The sequence below is a fragment of the Mercenaria mercenaria genome, chromosome 1, assembly GCF_021730395.1.
Source record: "Mercenaria mercenaria strain notata chromosome 1, MADL_Memer_1, whole genome shotgun sequence".
NCBI classification, from domain to species: domain Eukaryota; kingdom Metazoa; phylum Mollusca; class Bivalvia; order Venerida; family Veneridae; genus Mercenaria; species Mercenaria mercenaria.
Window position 1 is genome coordinate 104,139,747 of NC_069361.1, and position 21,697 is coordinate 104,161,443.

The 21,697-nt window shown below is 35.9% G+C and overlaps 1 protein-coding gene across 4 annotated transcripts in view; it reads left to right on the plus strand.

Annotated features, from left to right (window-relative positions):
* LOC123527848 (hypoxia-inducible factor 1-alpha-like) overlaps positions 1 to 21,697 on the plus strand; it is a 132,272-nt gene that overhangs the window by 75,255 nt on the left and 35,320 nt on the right. For all 4 annotated transcript variants that reach the window (XM_045307548.2, XM_045307555.2, XM_045307560.2 and 1 more), the window contains exons 3-8: positions 371 to 513; positions 2,602 to 2,787; positions 3,313 to 3,581; positions 11,370 to 11,476; positions 12,075 to 12,222; positions 16,748 to 17,028. In XM_045307548.2, the coding sequence (XP_045163483.2) occupies positions 371 to 513; positions 2,602 to 2,787; positions 3,313 to 3,581; positions 11,370 to 11,476; positions 12,075 to 12,222; positions 16,748 to 17,028 (1,134 nt within the window). The remainder of the gene's footprint in view (positions 1 to 370; positions 514 to 2,601; positions 2,788 to 3,312; positions 3,582 to 11,369; positions 11,477 to 12,074; positions 12,223 to 16,747; positions 17,029 to 21,697) is intronic.

Consider the following 21,697-nt stretch of genomic DNA (forward strand, 5'->3'; position numbering starts at 1 on the left):
AAATGGTTTCTGAAATGACAATTTGACAGAAGTGAATATGTCTTTAGCTTGCAGGGAATAAAATCTGGTTCTGATACAGAATCCAGGAAATTTGATAAGGTTGTCTGGCCATCATTACATGATTGAAAAACTTCCATAAAACAGCATTAAACCTGAATCAGTCAGTCATTCGGTCAGTCGGTCAGTCAAACAAAACAGACTCATTAGGGACTGTGTAAGCTTAAAATTTTTGTTAATCTAAAGCATATAAAATATTACTTAACAACTTGTTAAGTTATAGAATAAGATAAAGTTTGGGAATTTTTTGTTTATCCCACACATTACCAGTTTTGCAGTTTGGCACTTCGTATATGATTTGATATATTCACAGAACAACCTGATGAAGATTCTGAAGATGCTGCAGTGGATTCCCTCTACCCTAAAGCACTTGATGGTTTCCTTCTTGTCTTGTCTAAAGAAGGAGACGTCATCTATACATCTGAATCTGTTTCCAAATTTCTTGGACTGCAACAGGTTTGCATTTTCTTGTATCTTATGTTTTTGGATATAGGTGTATTAATTTATTCATCAGTTTGTTTAACCGACACACTAAAATGATATCTTGTTACAGTGTAACATATTAAATTGAAACATGATATCAATTTATAATTACCCATATGTCAGTTTTACCATTAACAGAAAACATACAGTGGTTTGGATTCAGTATGACATCTAAGTTAGATTCAACATAAGCTGATTTTAATATTGTAGCTTTTCTGCATTATATTGTCATAATCAGAGAATTTAGCTCGACTATTCAAAGAATAGTCTAGCTATTCTACTCAACCTGGTGTTGGTGTCACACCTTGGTTAAGTTTTTGCATGCAAGTACATACAGCCATCATTTAAAGGCATTTAGCTTTGAAACTTATTTTTTCTTTTTCTTGGTCAATTACCAACCTCACTGGGTCAAGTTCCATAACTCTGACATGTATTTTGAGCAAATTATGCCCCCTTTTGGACTTAGAAAATCCTGGTTAAATGCCCCCTTTTGGACTCAGAAAATCCTGGTTAAAGTTTTACATGCAAGTTACTATCTCCAAAACTAATGAAGATATTGAATTGAAACTTCACATGTGTCTTCGGGGTTATAAAACTAGTTGATAGCATCAAGTCCCATAACTCTGACCTGTATTTTGGCCAAATTATCCCCCTTTTGGACTTAGAAAACTTGGTTAAAGTTTTGCATGCAAGTACATACAGCTATTACTTAAAGGTATATTATATTTGAAACTTATTTTTTATTTTTCTAGATCAGTTACCAACCTCACTAAGTTTTGTGTGCAAGTTACTATCTGCAGAGCAAATGCAGATATTAAATTGAAACTTCACATGTGCTTTAGAGGTTATAAAACTAGTTGATTGCATCAAGTCCCATAATCTGACATGCATTTTGGTCAAATTATGTCCCCTTTTGAACATAAAATTTCTGGTTAAAGTTTTGCATGCAAGTTACTGGCTCCAAAACTAATGCAGATACTGGATTGAAACTCTATAGATATTTTAACAATAGGGTAACATTTTCCTGCTTCTGGGACAATGATTCGAGTAGTCAAGCATTGGCTGTCGTATGGACAGCCCTTGTTGTTTTTGCCCTTGATAACTGTTTTATCCGCAATAATTTGCAATTTTGATATGTTGCTGTTCGTAAACTCCTTTTTATACGCCTGTCTCTGAAAGAGGGGAGCGTATTATGTGAACCCCCATGTCTGGCGGGCGGATTGGCGTCCAAAAGCATGTCCGCTGTCTAAGTCAAACAGTTTTCATCCGATCTTCACCAAACTTGCTGACAATGTTTGTGGGCATAATATCTCAGCCAAGTTCAATAACCACCCAAATTGCCGCAGACACTCTTGGATTATGGCCCTTGAATTTACGTAACTGAATATTTAGACAGGCATATTTTGTGACAGTCGGGCACTCTTGTTTAAGCATCTGTGATAGTAAAAGCCCTTGTTAAATAACAGGGCCTCAAAGTCACTGATTACATATTTTGAATTGTTTTTAGCTCACCTGAGTACAAAGTGTTCTGAGTTAACTATTGTGATTGCCCTCAGCCAGTCCATTTATCAGTTAACACACTAAAGACACTTTGTTTCTTTTGCGATCTTTCTTATGAAACTTGCATATATATGAAACATATAGCCAAAAGATCTTGATCATGTAAAGTAGTGGACCAGATTGTGCCAGTAACACAAGAGGAATGGCCTTGAATTATTCAGAATTGTCTTATTTCATATTGTTTGCACTTTTGAGGCCACATTTCTGGAGTAATCATCATGAAACCTTATTAAAACTGCAGAAGCCTCATTTTCTGTGATATAGATGCTCAGGATGATAGTTTTTATGGAATTTATTTCAAGTTTAGAACTGTTGGTCTGGGGTAAAAAAACTAGATCAGTTGGTCAAAGCAGAGAAAATTTTTGTAAACACCAAACTTTAGATGTAGCATCCTTGTATTGAGCTCTCTCAGATTTGTTGACATGGTTCTGTTTGTACTCAAGTCTGTCTGTAACATACAATGTCATGAAAGTCAAGTGAAAGAAAAAACAATTTTTGCAGATTGATCTAATGGGACAAAGTTTATATGAGTTTGCCCATCCGTGCGACCACGAAGAGATCCAGGATGTGCTAGCCCCACATGGAAAGGGAGATGAACGTACTGCAGCAAGAACAATATTCATACGTCTGAAATGTACGTTGACAAGTAAAGGCAGGAGTGTGAACCTGAAGTCCGCTGTCTATAAGGTGAGAAAATTAATTAGCAATCAAGGATAGGCAGGTGTTTACTCAAGACGTACAGGTCAATTGATGGAATGGTCAAACTGTTCTACTAGAGAATCATACAAGTTAATTTATAGATTGCTCATACTTAGATCACTCTCAATATGTACAGTTGAAAACTCTCTTATCTCAAAATTTCGGCTATCTCGAAGACATTTTCAAGTCCCATCCTGAAAACATGTGCACAGAATACCATTTAAAGATGAATTTCAATGATCTTGAAGTAAAACACTCAATCCCTTGGAAGACAAGGTACCAAGTTTCAACTGTAATAATAAATCTAATGTTTTTACAGGGGAAAATCACAAACCTCAGATTCATCTCTTAAATGTTTCTATGGCCATTCTTAACAGCTATGTTTTATAGGTCTAAGGTATTGAATCCTTTTAAGGTCGCAATATTTAATTTATCATCAACATCAACTGTAGCATGGTACGTTTTGCATTTCCACCTCTGATAAAAGACAAATACTTGCATTACATGTTTCAGGTATTTAAACTGACAGGGAAGTATGTACCGGATGACACTGAAGTCCCAGAAGATAACGAGAATGATATTACTATGAAGGAGGAGGATGAGGAAGAGTATGATAGTGATGATTCTGACAGGGTGAGGCCCTACAGGCCCCAGCCACTCCCTCATTTCCTCGCCATCGGAGAGGCAATACATCACCCATCAAACATTGAAGTCCCACTAGATAAAAGAACGTTCATTAGCCGACACAGTATGAACATGAAGTTCACAGACTGTGATGAACGGTGTGTAAATTTTCTTTTGCCTTTTAATAGATCAAATGACTCTTTACACAATGGATTCTGTAGTCAGTTTTATGAGAAATACAAATGTGTTGTAAGTTTCAAATAACTCTTCAGTGTGTACAGTTGTAGCATGAATTATGATTTACAAACACTTATCTAGTAGCTTTTGTGAATAAGCAAGAATGAAAATTTTATATTATTTAAAGAGGCACTCCTAGCATTTATGACCATTTTGTTTTTCACAATTTTTTTTTGCCTACTGCTGTTTGATAAACCTTTTCCTTAACTTACTTTTGATAACTGATTGCAAGTAAAAACTGAAGTGAAATCAGTTAATTTGTCACGTGATAAAGTTACTCATGAAGTGCAAGTAATTCAGTGAGGTGATTCAGTTAGGTCACTCAATAAGTCACACTGTTCAGAGAGATCACTTAACTAATCACACTATTCAGAAAGATCACTCAGTGAGATCACTTAATTAGTCACACTTTTCAGTGAGATCTCTTAATTAGTCACGCTATTCAGTGAGATCTAAGGCTCCCATGTTTACAGAATTTTGTAAACGTTTACATGATCTTTCATACATGAAACTTTACTGTTTAAACAGCCTTCAGCTACTGTCATAACTCTGGATGGTTTTTTCCTTTAAATAAGTCACACTTTTCAGTGTGAACACTTAATTAGTCACTCTATTCAGTGAGACAACTTAATTAGTCACGCTATTCAGTGAGACAACTTAATTGGTCACGCTATTCAGTGAGACAACTTAATTGGTCATGCTATTCAGCGAGACAACTTAATTAGTCACGCTATTCAGTGAGACAACTTAATTAGTCACACTATTCAGTGAGACAACTTAATAAGTCACGCTATTCAGTGAGACAACTTAATTGTTCACGCTATTCAGTGAGACAACTTAATTAGTCACACTATTCAGTGAGATCACTTAGTTATGCAATTAAGTGAGATCAGTTAAATAGTCATGCTATTCAGTAAGCTCACATAAGTAATCACGCTATTCAGTGAGGTCACTAATCATGCAGTTAAAGTTTGTGATAAAATAACAAAAATTTAGTTGTACTTTGTGTCATGCTGTTTGTATCACCTGAAATAATATTGATGTATGGTTTTGGATTTTTTGTAGAAGTTGCTGCCTGTTTTATAACTTTAGTGATATAGAGGCATGCACCATGAACACTGTTAGTTAAAGGCATACGCTAGAATTCCCTGTATATGAGATGGGCGAAAATTTTCCCAGTAACAGAATTTCTTTAAACTTCGGATATAGAAGGACAATCATCTAAGAAACAAAAAAATGCAATAAAAATCATAGGTCACCGGATTCGAAAAAGAGTTATCTGCCCTTGAAAACGTCATTTTTGAGGGAAATGCCGTTTTCAAGGGCAGATAACTCTTTTTCGATACCGGTGACCTATGATTTTTATTGCATTTTTTTGTTTCTTAGATGATTGTCCTTCAATATCCAAAGTTTGAAGAAATTCTGTTATTGGGAAAATTTTCGCACCAAATTCTAGCATACGTCCTTAAGACTTATTGTATGATCATACCTGATTCTTATTTCATGATAATGATCTTATATTGTATCATAGAGATATTTCTATGAGACTGTTCATCTTAATTAGTATTTTTTAAAAAAAATTCCATACATAGTTATTAGCACTGGAAACACAATATTTTATTAGGTGAAAAACTTAACCCTTGTCATGCTGGACATGACTGATTCTGCCTTTGCGACCAGTGTAGATCATGATCAGCCTACACATCCATGCAGTCTGATCATGATCTGCACTGTTCGCCATTCAGTCAGTCTCTTTTTGGTAAGCATCTCTTTTAACAGTTAATGGACCAGGGCCTCCTCTGGCATTCGCCAATGTAGCCAAATGCTACAAATTCAAAGAACTGGCTACAGATATTTGAAAGTGGCTATAAGAACTTTATTAAAATCTGGCCAAACTTCAGCAGTTTAGCTTCAATTTGGCAGTTTCTCTCAAAAAGTGGCTACAACTTTCTGAGGCCCAGAGGAGGCTCTGATGGTACTGTCCAGATTGAAAGATGGAGAAGTTCATTATTGAACTTTAGCAAGGTAAGGGTTATTGCTGACTTCTAATAAAAGTTTCTTTGTAAGAATGGGACCAGAGCCTCACCAAAGTAAAGACCTCATTGGATTAAAACACTCAAACTGATTTATTTGTAAAAGATATAAGATAAATTAACAAAAACAAAGAACTTCTATGAAAGATTGAAAAGAGTTTCTGTCTTTTTACTCCAGTATAAAGTATTGTAAATTATGCAGTTTGGTCAGTTAGCTGGATTAAATTAAATTTGAAACTAAATAGGAGGAAAACAAAAATTACAAAGTTGTTAACTTGAAGAATAAATTGTTCAAAATTATTTAAGTATGATACAAAGTTATGGGAAAGTTTCAGAATTGAGACTTTTTTTGGTATTTACTTTAGAAGTTGATATATCACCTAATACAGATTAAACAAGACATTTGTCAAGACCATAAAGTTCGGGGGAAACTAGAAAAGTTATGCTAATGTGACACCACTTTTTAGTTTCCTGCATAATGTAGAAAACTTTGGTTGTTATAAAAGTTAGATATTAAGAGAAAATTGATATTTGTCTAGAAAGGTTAATTTCTGTGACAATTTGAAAAAATGATTAAGTTGGTGCAAAATTTCTGGCATCAGGTCATATTTTAAATAAACACAATAAAGCTTAAAATTGTGAAATACCTTGTAGTGTAAATAGCTTAAATAAGTGGAGATGGTACAAGGGTGCACCTTTAATGTAAGTTAGTTGATATGGACTCCTGACAATAGCTTAGTTTTGAGATTGTATCACTTTGCGATAAGACTTGAGAAAATCATGTTTAACGTTTAGCCTGCTAAATTTATAAAATGGACTGGTCCGTCATTCAGTTTGGACAGTACCATTTATTATTCGAAGGGGTTTTCACTGAAAATTTACTGACTGAATAACTTGGTCTGCACTGGTCTCAAAGACACAATTACTTGCCGCCAGCAGGCTAAAGGTTAAGTATATTTCTTGTATTTCATAAATAATTACCCTTTGTGTTTAGACACATGACAAAATGTACTGAAAGAGTTCAGTACAAATGTCAGTAAAAATACATAAAATACTTTAAAAAAAGGGCAATACACATTTAAGATATAAAGAAGAAAGTTACTTGATAATTTTGTCCAAGCCCATAGACTAGCTGTGATAAATAATAAAAAAATACCATAGATATGAAGAAAACAGAATGGGGAAAAAACACTAAAATCAAAAAGGTCATGTTATTACCAGTACATAGGCAGTGCAACTTGAAGATACTCTTCTTTGAGTGTGGGGACTCTGTATCCGAGTGGTTAAGATCACTGACTTTGAATCACTTGCCCCTTATCGCTATGGGTTTGAAACCTCGGTTTGAGTGTAAAATTCTTTCACGTGAGGAAGTCATGCTGTGGAAGGTCCGTGATTCTTCCAAGGTGCCTGCCTTTGCCGGAAATAATGCTAAGAAAGGCACGTACTTAAACCAGCAAAAACAAAACAAAGTTCTTGTTAATGTCATTATTTGAGACAGTCCTTAACCCTTATCATGCTGGACATGATTAATTCTGCCTTTGCAACCAGTGTAGATCATGATCAGTCTGCACATCTGTGCAGTCTGATCAAGGTCTGCACTGTTCGCCAATCAGTCAGTATCCTTTTGGTAAGCACCCCATTTAATAGTTAATGATACTGTCCAAATTGAAAGATGGACAAGTTTATTATAGAAATTTAGCAGGATAAGCGAATAGAACTGGCTTGGTAGATTACTAGTGGTAGAGCGTTTGCTTTGAGACTAGGAGATTGTGGGTTTGCTCTATGGCAGTCAAGAGAAATCGAAGCAATAGCTCCTGTGCTTGGCTATAACTTGAAATACCAGTTCCAGTCTGGAACAGTGTGTCAAAGATATCTTAGATTTGCACCTTAATATTGAAATATGTCATGGATTGATGGATCTTCACAAAAGTTGGTCCTCTTTGGTCTCCTTGCATATTGGATGAAACTTCATTTTAGGGGACTAGTTGCAGAAAAAATGTTTTTTTTTTTGTAGTAAATTTTTGTGATGATCTGTGATGCAGTTGTCCTTGTATATATTTCTCTTCATCTAACATTTTCTCATTTCTTGTTCATGCCAGTTTGTGGTGTTGCCTAGGTAACAAAACACTAGGCACTAATGTCCTCTTATCATCTATATTAGCCATTGAGACTTCGTTTGATACAGTGAAAACTGATAGTAAACAGGTTAGTGTGACTTTATTGATTGTACCTAACATCAGCTGCTGTAGTTGCCTTTAATCACTTCCTGAAGAATTATTAGTTGTGGTGTCTATTTTAAGGCCGCATTTGTCTGCATATAACCATTAAGGTTCAGCAGTATATCACAAAACCACAGAAGAAAGAGCTGTGTTTTATATTAAAACTGAACATTAATCAAAACATACCAAATTGAGAGGTTGTTCATTGGAAATTTTCCCTACCTACCAACCCACACAAAATATTTGGGTCATATTTCCACAAGCAAAAACTTTTTAATTATGTCCTTCCCAGAACAATGTAGACTGATGTTATCAAATTAATTAGTAAGTTTATTCATCTCCTGTGTCAATGCTTCAGTATTTACCTGATTTTGGAACAACTAAGTTTGGTAAATCATTCTAGGAAAATAGTGGAAATAATTTTATATGACTACAAATAAGAACATGTTTCGTTTCATGGTTCATTATAGATGATATATGTGTATGTAGTATAAGAACAGTTTTAGACTGGAATTATAATTAATACTCAGTTGCTTCCATAATAAGTAGCACACCTACAAATTTTGACTGTTTTTTTTTTTTCAGTGATGCTAGCACAAACAAACATTTGGGTGGGGGGGGGGGGGGGGAGGTTGTGAACAAATTTGAGTGGCAGATCCAATGATCACTTTTTAGCTCGACTATTCATAGAATAGTGAGCTATTGCACTCGCCCATGCGTCGGCGTCAGCGTCCGCGTCCGCGTCCCGATTTTGGTTAAGGTTTTGTATGTAAGCTGGTATCTCAGTAACCACTAGTGGGAATGGATTGAAACTTCACACACTTATTGACTGTGACAAACTGACTTACATTGCACAGGTTCCATAACTCTATTTTGCTTTTTTACAAAATTATGCCCCTTTTTCGACTTAGAAATTTTTGGTTAAGGTTTTGTATGTAAGCTGGTAACTCAGTAACCACTTGTGGGAATGGATTGAAACTTCACACACTTATTCACTGTGATGAACTGATCTACATTGCACAGGTTCCATAACTCTATTTTGCTTTTTTACAAAATTATGCCCCTTTTTCGACTTAGAAATTTTTGGTTAAGGTTTTGTATGTAAGCTGGTATCTCAGTAGTTACTAATGGGAATGGATTGAAACTTCACATACTTGTTCACTATCATGATTTGACATGCACTAAGCAAGTCCCATAACTCTACTCTCTTTTTTTTCAAAATTATGCCCCTTTTTCGACTTAGCAGTTTTTGGTTAAATTTTTGTATGTAATCTGATATCTCAGTATCCACTAATTGGAATGGAATTGAATTGAAACTTCACACACTTGTTCACTGTCATGATCTAACATGCACTGTGAAGGTCCCATAACTCTACTTGGCATTTTTACAAAATTATGCCCCTTTGACTTAGCACTTTTTTGTTAAGTTTTTGTATGTAAGCTGGTATCTCAGTATCCACAAATTGGAAAGGATTGAAACTTCACACACTTGTTCACTGTCATGATATGACATGCAGTACAGAGGTTCAATACCTCTACTTTGCATTTTACAAAATTATGCCCCTTTTTCAACTTGTATTCATTCAGTTGACAAGGCTGTTGAATAGTCGAGCGTTGCTGTCCTCCGACAGCTCTTGTTTAATTTGATGAGGCCTAATGTCTAAGCCCTATTAAAAATAGAAAAATAAATAAGTTTTTCGTTGATTTAATCATTTTAGCTTGATTATTTGAAGAATAGTTCAAGCTATTATTCTCACTCTGGCGTCAACATCAGCGTCACAACTTGGTTGAAGTTTTGCATGCAAGTACATATAACTATTATTTACAGGCATATAGCTTTGAAACTTATTTTTATCTTTTTCTAGGTCAATTACCAACCTCACTGGGTCAAGTCCCATAACTCTGACATGTATATTGGCCAAATTATGTCCCCTTTTGGACTTAGAAAATCCTGGTGAAAGTTTTGCATGCAAGTTAATATCTCCAAAACTAATGCAGATATTGAATTGAAACTTCACATGTGTCTTCGAGGTTATAAAACTAGGTGATATCATCAAGTCCCATATATCTGGCATGTTTTTTGGCCAGATTATGCCCCCTTTTGGACTTAGAAAATCCTGGTTAAAGTTTTGCGTGCAAGTACATATAGCAATTACATAAAGGCATAATTATAGCTTTGAAACTTACTTTTTCTAGGTCAATAACCAACACTCGGTCAGTCCCATAACTCTGACATGTATTTTGGCCAAATTATGTCTCCTTTTGGACTTAGAAAATTCCTGGTTAAAGTTTTGCATGCAAGTTAATATCTCCAAAACTGATGCAGATATTGAATTGAAACTTCACTTGTGTCTTTGAGGTTATAAAACTTGGTGATATCATCAAGTCCCATAACTCTGGCATGTTTTTTGGCCAGATTATGCCCCCTTTTGGACTTAGAAAATCCTGGTTAAAGTTTTGCATGCAAGTACATATAGCAATTACATAAAGGCATAATTATAGCTTTGAAACTTACTTTTTCTAGGTCAATAACCAACACTGGGTCAGTCCCATAACTCTTACATGTATTTTGTGCAAATTATGTTCCCTTTTGAACTTAAAAATTCCTGGTTAAAGTTTTGCATGCAAGTTAATATCTCCAAAACTGATGCAGATATTGAATTAAAAATTCACCTGTGTCTTCGAGGTTATAAAACTTGGTGATATCATCAAGTCCCATAACTCTGGCATGTTTTTTGGCCAGATTATGCCCCCTTTTGGACTTAGAAAATCCTGGTTAAAGTTTCGCATGCAAGTACATATAGCAATTACATAAAGGCATAACTATAGCTTTGAAACTTACTTTTTCTTTTTCTAGGTCAATAACCAACATTGGGTCAGTCCCATAACTCTTACATGTATTTTGTGCAAATTATGTCCCCTTTTGAACTTAAAAATTCCTGGTTAAAGTTTAGCAGCATACATGTGACTATCTCCAAAACGAATGCAGATACTGGATTGAAATTCTACAGATATTTTAATTTAACATTTAGGGTAATATTCATGCTTCTGGGACACCAGTTTGAATAGTCTAGCATTGCCTGTCTTACATCTGACAGATTGCCATTTGCAATGAAATCTAAGGGAAACAACTCTTTTAAAGAAATAAACATAATGACTTTGATGAAATAGATATAAATTATAGATAAAACAAAGTCATGATGTTGATGTATGAAAAGTAAAAGTTTTTAATTTCTAAGGTAACCATTTAACAGTGGTTTTGCTACATTGAGGCCAAACATTGCAACTTCCTTGTCCTTTCCAGAAGCCTACCACAGTCCTCTTCCCCTTCCCCGATTTAAAGGTATTTTTTGAAGGTTTATCATTTCTTTGTCAAAAGATAAGCTGGTAACCTTTTGTCCTTGTGCTTCGAGTTTTACAGTGTATACAGTACAGAATGTGTAAATTTGAATTTCAGAATAAAGCGTCTGATTGGTTACCAGAATGATGAAATGGTTGGGCAATCATTTTACGCCTTCCCCCATGCCATTGACAGTAAAATGATGGAGAAGGCATTCAAAGATTGTAAGTAATATTCTGCAATTATTTTGTAGTTGGAAAATGTTTAAATGTTCATTTATCCTAGCCCTTGTTGGAAAATACTGACAGAAAGCTGAAGTGTTAATAGTTTGATTACACATGTGCGGCAAGTGTTCTGAATAAGAAGCAAACACCTATAATTGTTCTAATAACATTTGTTGTCTTTAGAAGAGAGAACGATCTTTTGATGTTGCATATGCTCTCTGTGATAACACTTGTCATCCATCTTTTAGTCAGCAAGTCAGTGCAGAACCCAGGAATACTTGTAAAGAGTTTAAATGACTGTTGCCAAAAAACTGAAAAACAGTGTTAAAATCTGATTCTCAACAAATGAACTTTTGCTGACACCTTTGCAAGATCGAGTCTGACATTTTCTTTCCCAGAGCAGCAATCTCTGTTCTATAAATTCTTTTCAACCTTCCATATTATGGTGCGCTGCAGAGATTGCTCTGTTATCCTAAAAAGGAATTGAGCTCTAAGATTTGAAAAGGTCTGCTAGCTAGAAACATTTAACCAGACCGTTTTCTGGTGGTATTTTTTCATCATGAAACATGAAATGAGAATGTTCTTTTCTGTTTTTCAGTATTTTCGAAAGGGCAAACAGCTACTGGCCAGTACAGATTCCTTGCTAAAAATGGCGGCTATGTTTGGATGGTAACCGAGGCAACTGTTATCTTCAATAGCCGCTCCCAGAAGCCAGAATGTGTTGTTTGTGTACACTATGTCCTGAGGTGAGATATAAATATTAAAAAGTGTTAAATATTTAGCAGTTCAGGAGATACTTTGGATGTGTGAATTTATACATTACTATTATTATTAATATTATTTACCAGATTTTTGTAGTGCTCTTTTCATCTATAAAATAAACGTTCAGAAGCCCTATACAAACTACAATGGACACACAATACAACACAAAAAAATTGAAAAAGATATCAACACTAAAATTACCAGAGATAGTTGCATAGAGATGCCCTTGTCCATCCATCCCAATTGGTGTTGTGCATATCTCAAAAAGTATTTGACCCGGAGTCATCAAAACACACAGGATTGCACCTGGGGTTTTTACTTGGATCTCACGCAGCCAGACCAGAATGTTGGCCCTTTTTTTAGTCAAAAGTATGCATAAAAAGGACTTCAGTTGTGTTGCATGTATCCAAAAAGTATTTGACCCAGTATTATGAAACATTACAGGAATATCATTTGGCATGTGAAGTTGTGCATGTTGGGTTTTGTTAGAGAAATCACTCAGCCAGACCAGAGTTATGGCCCTTGACTTAATCAAAAATATGCATAAAAAGGCATAAACAAAGTTGTTGCACATACTGTAAAATCTGGTAAATAAGCGTAAACGCTTATAATAATTTTAATGACACTTTTATGCACCTATTTTTGATATGCGCTTATACTTAAGTCAAAACTATGCGCTTATATTTGATATGCGCTTATAGAGAAGCCACGTGCGCCTATTTTTGATATATTATGAATATTAACATTTCCTACCTTGGTTGAGAAAACGAAAGTAAAACATGGCCATGGACGTGCACAGTGAACTACTTCCTTTCATTGCAAAGGCCTACAGTATTTATACATAATGAATTACATAATTTGCAAATAATAGTCAATCTCTCAGACCATTCGATAATTGTTCAACACCAAAATTGTAACATTTTATCCATATTCTTTTCATAGCTTTACAAAAGAATGACAAACTGTTATGACAACGCAAACAACTTTTCTGGTATTCAAACTTTTACTTTCATTTACTGAAAATTGTCTATTCAAAAAGCATGATTAAATTGTTTTATCCGACAATATACGTTAAAATCTTTTAACACCCATAGGCTATTCAATAGGTAAAAACACATGTCACCTGTATTTATCATCAACAATTATCACGGTATAATACAGACCATTAATAACGTCTTTTTGCTGCATCTACTGTTTGTTTACCAGTAATCGGATATGCGCCTACTTTCGAGACAAAATTATTGTAAGGGCATGACATGCGCTTACTATCCCATACAAAATTTCTTACTTTTGATATGCGCTTATATTCGAACATGCGCTTATTCACCAGATTCTATAGTTTCTCAAAAAGTATTTGGCCTAGGGTCATAAAACATCATAGCAATATTATTCAGCATGTGAAGTTGTGCACCTGGGATTTTGTACTAGATTTCTGTCAGTCAGACAAGGTGTGAGGGAGTAGCTTCACCAAACAAGATGTGAGCAAGTGGCTTTGCCAGAGAGGTGTAAATGGCTTTGCCAGACAATATAAGAGTAAATGGCTTTGCCAGACAAGATGTGAAGAAATATCTTTGCCAGACAAGATGTGAACATGTGGCTTTGCCAGACAGGAGCAAGTGGCTTTGCCAGAAAAGATGTGAGCAAGTGGCTTTGCCAGAGAGGTGTAAATGGCTTTGCCAGACAATATAAGAGTAAATGGCTTTGCCAGACAAGATGTAAAGAAATATCTTTGCCAGACAAGATGTGAACAGGTGGCTTTGCTAGACAGGAGCAAGTGGCTTTGCCAGAAAAGATGTGAGCAAGTGACTTTGCCAGACAAGATGTAAGAAAGTGGCTTTGCCAGACAAGAGGTGAGTAGGTTGATTTGCCAGACAAGATGTGAGCAAGTGACTTTGCCAGACAAGATGTAAGCAAGTGGCTTTGCCAGACAAGATGTGAGCAAGTTGATTTGCCAGACAAGATGTGAGCAAGTGGCTTTTCCAGATAAGGTGTGAGCAAGTGAATCTGTTAGTTCAAATCTAACAAGAGAAATAAAGCTCTGTTAACAAGTCTTATCTTACTGTTTTTTTTAGTGCAAATATCAGAGACTATATATCATTTATTATGGACTTCTGTCTATTCTGAAACTATCAAACTGGGCGTAAGAATGTCTGTGCAGATATCAGATTAAATGTTCATCTTATCATGAAATTCGTGTGCAGGTAATTGTTTAGCTCATAGTGCATTTCAAAATATTCAGACTGCATTGCAGCAAATTATCTTTCTTTTCCAATTTGAACAAACGTATCATATTTAGTTATTTACAGTATAACTTCATCTTTAAACTGCAGAAGTACTTTGAGCAGAAAATACAGTTCAGTTAAAAAAAAATATTTCTTTATCAAAAGGCCACAGTTCTCTTTTATTCTTGAAGCCTTCTGTTTCCTGATTCTATTCCACCTTGTCTATATTTTTAGCTCACCTGTGACAAAGTGACAAGGTGAGCTTTTGTGATCGCGCGGCGTCCGTCCATCCGTGTGTCCGTAAACTTTTGCTTGTGACCACTCTAGAGGTCACATTTTTCATGGGATCTTTATGAAAGTTGGTCAGAATGTTTACCTTGATGATATCTAGGTCAAGTTCGAAACTGGGTCATGTGCCTTCAAAAACTAGGTCAGTAGGTCTAAAAATAGAAAAACCTTGTGACCTCTCTAGAAGCCATATATTTCACAAGATCTTCATGAAAATTGGTCAGAATGTTCACCTTGATGATATCTAGGTCAAGTTCGAAACTGGGTCACGTGCCTTCAAAAACTAGGTCAGTAGGTCTAAAAATAGAAAAACCTTGTGACCTCTCTAGAGGCCATATATTTCACAAGATCTTCATGAAAATTGGTCAGAATGTTCATCTTGATGATATCTAGGTCAAGTTCGAAAGTGGGTCAACTGCGGTCAAAAACTAGGTCAGTAGGTCTAAAAATAGAAAAACCTTGTGACCTCTCTAGAGGCTATACTTTTCAATGAATGTTCATGAAAATTGGTCAGAATGTTCATCTTGATGATATCTAGGTCAAGTTCGAAACTGGGTCACGTGCCATCAAAAACTAGGTCAGTAGGTCAAATAACAGAAAAACCTTGTGACCTCTCTAGAGGCCATATTTTCATGGGATCTGTATGAAAGTTGGTCTGAATGTTCATCTTGATGATATCTAGGTCAAGTTCGAAACTGGGTCAACTGCAGTCAAAAACTAGGTCAGTAGGTCTAAAAATAGAAAAACCTTGTGACCTCTCTAGAGGCCATATTTTTCAATGGATCTTCATGAAAATTGGTCAGAATGTTCACCTTGATGATATCTAGGTCAGGGTCACGTGTATTCAAAAACTAGGTCAGTAGGTCAAATAATAAAAAAACCTTGTGACCTCTCTAGAGGCCATATTTTTCATGGGATCTGTATGAAAGTTGGTTTGAATATTCATCTTGATGATATCTAGGTCAAGATCGAAACTGGGTCAACTGCGGTCAAAAACTAGGTCAGTAGGTCTAAAAATAGAAAAACCATTTGACCACTTTAGAGGCCATATTTTTCAATGGATCTTCATGAAAATTTGTCTGAATGTTCACCTTGATGATATCTAGATAAAATTTGAAACTGGGTCACATGTGGTCAAAACTAGGTCAGTCGGTATAAAAGTAGAAAACCTTGTGACCTCTCTAGAGGCCATACTCTTCATGAGATCTTCATGAAAATTGGTAAGAATGTTCACCTTGATAGTATCTAGGTCAAGTTCAGAACTGGGTCATGTGCCTTCAAAAACTAGGTCATTAGGTCAAATAATAGAAAACCTTGTGACCTCTCTAGAAGCCAAATTTTTCAATGGATCTTCATGAAAATTGGGTCATGTGGAGAAGGTGAGCGATTCAGGACCATCATGGTCCTCTTGTTTCATAGGGGATAACCCCTGAGGCTATAATAATTTTACATTATTACAGTTAAGAATTGCTTGTTTCAGCATCAATTGCTTTGAGCATCCAGAGTGACTATTGCAGTTCATGAAGTCGCCATCTATTTTCCTTATAATTTCTATGTTTTGGTTGCTTGAAACCCAGGATAACTCAAGATTCAAGCATTTTGCTTATGGCCATGCAACTTCCAGTGATAGGTGTTCTCCTGTATGTCCCTTTTCATCCTAGAACATAGGTAGTCTGAGCCAAGATTGAACATTGCTGAGAATGTAAAAGTGAAAAAAGTAACTTTTTTATATTCTAACATCTACATCTGGTTGTAGGACATTAGCCCCCCAGTTGAAATGGTAGATAGGACATTTGCCCCCCACTTCTTATTTTTAGAATGGACATTTGCCAGAGCAGAGTTCTCTTTTGCTCAGTAAGTGTAACATATCTCAGATGAACAGTAAGTGTAATAGATCTTGCATTCTCCTGCTTATCTATTTGAATTGCAGATATGAAAACAACAGCCAGATTTCATTATCATACAGCAAGTGATAATTTGCTACTTTTTTACATTTCAGTCATGTTGAGCAGCATGGACGTGTTTTATCTGATGTCCAGCTTCCATCTGCTGCAGTCGTCAAGGAAGAACAAGCTACACCCCCACCTTGTGATGTTCTTAAAGCTACAACATCATCTTCATCACCGAGAGTATCAAAAACTACACCTAGATGTAGCAGACGTAGGGACGTCAAACTGGAGGACATGTTTCCTGTGCCAACTTTTAGTACAGAAACAGTGTTTGGCGAAAAAACAGATGATATGGAACAAGACTTTTATTTTCCCCAGGGCGTTAAAAAAAGTAAGTTTAAAATTAACATTATGATAAACATAGCTACGTAGAATTCTTGCAGTTTTTATCAGTGTCTGGTGCTAAAAGAGATAAAGCTTGCATGATTTTGTCACGTAAATCCTACCCACTGGTTTGTTTTCATTACATTAGTTGTTCCATATTATGGAATATATCCCCGGTCTGATTGCAATTTTTTAAACAGAGCAATAAAATTGGCTCATATTTTGTTTAGTTTCTCTGCATGAAATTTTAGAATTAGTAGCTTTTTACCCTTGACTCCTAGTATAGTAATACCATTTGTATGTTGTATAATCCTGCTAGTTTTGTAGCCCAATTCCGTTTGTATGTGCAGAAAAATAAGGCGAGAGAACTGTACAAGTATAAGAACTGTCTAGTATAAAAAACTTCAAAATGTTTCATTACATTTTTACTTCAAACCTTATTAAGGAAAAAATATATCCTTTTTAAAACAAATATCAGATAGCAGCAAAGACCAATTTGGCAATTTCAGACTGATCAGAAACGCTACTCGGCCTGTATCTTGGGTTGTTGTGGCTAGATAAAAAGCTTGAAACATTCATGGAGCTACTTCAGAGAATAAAGGAGCGAAGACCGCGTACTGCTATTTGTTAGGGGAAGTCTTGACAAGTGAGGTTTGAAGAAATGAAATTGGACGTGTTGTAGAACATATCATTGATTGAGGCATTTTATGGGAGCTATTTTCTCAGGAAATGTACCCTTTGTAAGTCAGCATTGAAAGACTGAAATTAAACGTGTAGTGTATTTGTGCATCACTGAATGCACCGAAATGAAGACTGATGAAAAATGAAGCAAATTTGTTTGAGACCCTTTGCTGCTAGTGAACTGTGTTCTTAGATTTTTTTGCAGCATTTGTGTCTAATGTGATATAATCATCAGTGAACACATTCATTGCAACATTCCTGTAGGCAGTCTGACATTCTGAATATAGAATTAAATTGATATTTGTTGTCTGATGTGTTGAAAATATAAGCTTATGTTGACAAACAAGCCTGATATGTTGAAAGTACTTATGTGTGTTATGTCTGAAATAAAACCTGCGTGATATGTTGAAAATATAGTCTCATATGTTGAAAATAAAACCAGCTTGATAGGTTGAAAGTATTGTCTGATATGTGTAAATATAGCCTGATATGTTGAAAATGTAGTCTGACATGTTGAAAATATAGTCTGATATGTTGAAAATGTAGTCTGACATGTTGAAAATATAGTCTGATATGTTGAAAATATAGCCTGATATGTTTAAAGTAAAACTAGCTTGATATGTTGAAAATCTAGTCTGATATTGAAAATAAAACGATTACCTGTTACTGTTCTTTTATGTGACTTCATATTGAGGTCCAGTGTAGGTGGTATACATCTTGCATGTTAAAGAATCTGGGAAAGATTCTGGAATTTGGGCCAAATGAAAATCACTGATATTTACAGTATGATGTATTATAATGATTAGATTAGAATCTTATAATTATGTCTCCCCCAGGAGACATATTGTTTTCGCCCTGTCAGTCCGTCCGTCCTTCCGTCCGTCCGTCCGTCCGTACGTCACACTTCATTTCCGAGCAATAAATGGAGAACCATTTGACATAGAACCTTCAAACTTCATAGGTTTGTAGGGCTGCTGGAGTAGACGACCCCTATTGTTTTTGGGGTCACTCCGTCAAAGGTCAAGGTCACAGGGGCCTGAACATTGAAAACCATTTCCGATCAATAACTAGAGAACCACTTGACCCAGAATGTTGAAACTTCACATGATGATTGGTCATGCAGAGTAGATGGCCCCTATTGATTTTTGGGTCACTCTATTAAAGGTCAAGGTCACAGGGGCCTGAACATGGAAAACCATTTCCGGTCAGTAACTGGAGAACCACTTGACACAGAATGTTGAAACTTCATAGGATGATTGATCATGAAGAGTAGATGACCCCTATTGATTTTGGGGTCACTCCGTCAAAGGTCAAGGTCACAGGGGCCGGAACATTGAAAACCATTTCCGATCAATAGCTAGAGAACCACTTGATCCAGAATGTTGAAACTTCATAGGATGATTGTATATGCAAAGTAGATGACCCCTATCGATTTTGGGGTCACTCCATTAAAGGTGAAGGTCACAGGGGCCTGAACAATGAAAATTATTTCCGGTCAGTAACTTGAGAACCACTTGACCCAGAATGTTGAAACTTTATAGGATGATTGGTCATGCAGAGTAGATGACCCCTAACGATTTTGGGTTCACTCTTTGAAAGGTCAAGGTCACAGGGGCCCGAACATTCAAAACCATTTCCGGTCAGTAACTTGAGAACCACTTGACCCAGAATGATGAAACTTCCTAGGATGATTGGTCATGCAGAGTAGATGACCCCTAACGATTTTAGGGTCACTCTGTTAAAGGTCAAGGCCACAGGGGCCTGAACAGGGAAAACCATTTCCAATCAATAACTTGAGAACCTCTCGACCCAGAATGTTGAAACTTCATAGGATGATTGTTCATGCAGAGTAAATGACCCCTATTGTTTTTGGGGTCACTCCATCAAAGGTCAAGGTCACAGGGGCCTGAACATTGATAACTAGTTCCGATGAATAACTTGAGAACCACTTGACCCAGAATGTTGAAACTTCATAGGATGATTGAACATGCAGAGTAGATGACCCCTATTGATTTTGGGGTCAGTCTATTAAAGGTCAAGGTCACAGTGGCCTGTTCATGTAAAATCATTTTTTGGAAATAGCTTGAGAACCACTTTATCTACAATGTTGAAACTTAATAGGATGATTGGACATGCAGAGTAGATGACCCCTATTTATTTTGAGGTCACTTGATCAAGGTCACAGGAGCCTGAACAGTGACTTGAGAACCACTAGGCCAAGAGTGTTGAAATTTAGCGGGATGACTGGACATGCCAAGTAGATGATCCTATTTGCAGCCAACCATCAGTGTCTCTTTGACTTTCGCTCCTGACCCCTATTGACTTCTTGCCTATAGGACTTTGACTTTGCATTGGGGGAGACATGCGCTTTTTTACAAAAGCATTTTCTAGTTTGTTTTTTTTTTTGGTATGAAAAATGTTACTTTTCTACCAAAGGTCATGTAAACATTTATTTCATAGTTGAATGAATGGCATCTTCCTTTAATCATGATACTGTTATTTTGTTTGTTTTAAAAAAAAATGGCCAGTCACTGTATAATAAACCAAAATTTTTATAACATATTTCACTTTTCATATAGTTTGTTAGAAATTTTGTAGGAACAGAAAGGTCCATTACTCAAAGCTAGATTCCTATCAGAAATGATAAATTTACTGTGCTCTGAAACATTTCCTGATGATCTCCCTTTAAAGTGTGAATATATAGGAAGCTTTATATCCTTTCCGCAGCCTTAACGTACTAAAACGTATTAGCGTCTGATGGCCCTTTCACGCTTCCGTAGAAACAACATTTATTACACGAAACTTATTTTGAAAATATTTCTGAAATGTCTAGGTCTGCAGCTCTCAAATACGGTTATATCTTACATCTGAGGCATATTCTGACACTCTCAGACAACATCAAAAATGACATTGTGAGCGATTTGATGAAGTTCCAAAATTATCGATGTACCCTTGGTCCGTTACGGACCCCTGTGGGATTTCTTTTTATCCAGAGCTCAAATATTTTTTCATACATTAAAAGCTGACATGCTGTACTAAAGCCCAGGTAATTTCAATTCGTAATAAACTGCTGAAAATTGGCTCCCCAATAGCAAAAAAAAAAAAAAAAAAAAAAAAAAAAAAAGAAGTCCACGCGCATACATTTAGACGGGGTGACCCCTGCGCGTGACCCCTGACTATCTACGAATCAAAATGCGGCTTTCGTTTTCAAGTTTAGCATTTCTACTTTCATTTTATTTACTTCCGGAAATAGCTGAAGGTCGAGTGACGTCATTTTCTGTGTTGTCAAAAACATACATGTGCCTGGCGAGATTGCATAAATATGTGCTGGCCATCCTAAGGTTGTTAGAGAAATCATTTTTTATCTAAAAATCAGTGCTTTTTCGACACATTTTAACATGTCTGTAGGAAAACTCACGTTTGAGACAAAAATGGCTAAACTAAAATACATTTTAGGAAATCTGTATATCCTTTCCGCAGCCTTAACGTACTAAAACGTATTAGCGTCTGATGGCCCTTTCACGCTTCCGTAGAAACAACATTTATTACACGAAACTTATTTTGAAAATATTTCTGAAATGTCTAGGTCTGCAGCTCTCAAATACGGTTATATCTTACATCTGAGGCCTATACTGACACTCTCAGACAACATCAAAAATGACATTGTGAGCGATTTGATGAAGTTCCCCTGACTATCTACGAATCAAAATGCGGCTTTCGTTTTCAAGTTTAGCATTTCTACTTTCATTTTATTTAGTTCCGTAAATAGCTGAAGGCCGAGTGACGTCATTTTCTGTGTTGTCAAAAACATGCATGTGGCTGGCGAGATTGCATAAATATGTGCTGGCCGTCCTAAGGTTATTAGAGAAATCATTTTTTATCTAAAAATCAGTGCTTTTTCGACATATTTTAACACGTCTGTACGAAAACTTTCGTTTGAGACAAAAATGGCTAAACTAAAATGCATTTTAGGAAATATGTATATCCTTTTCGCA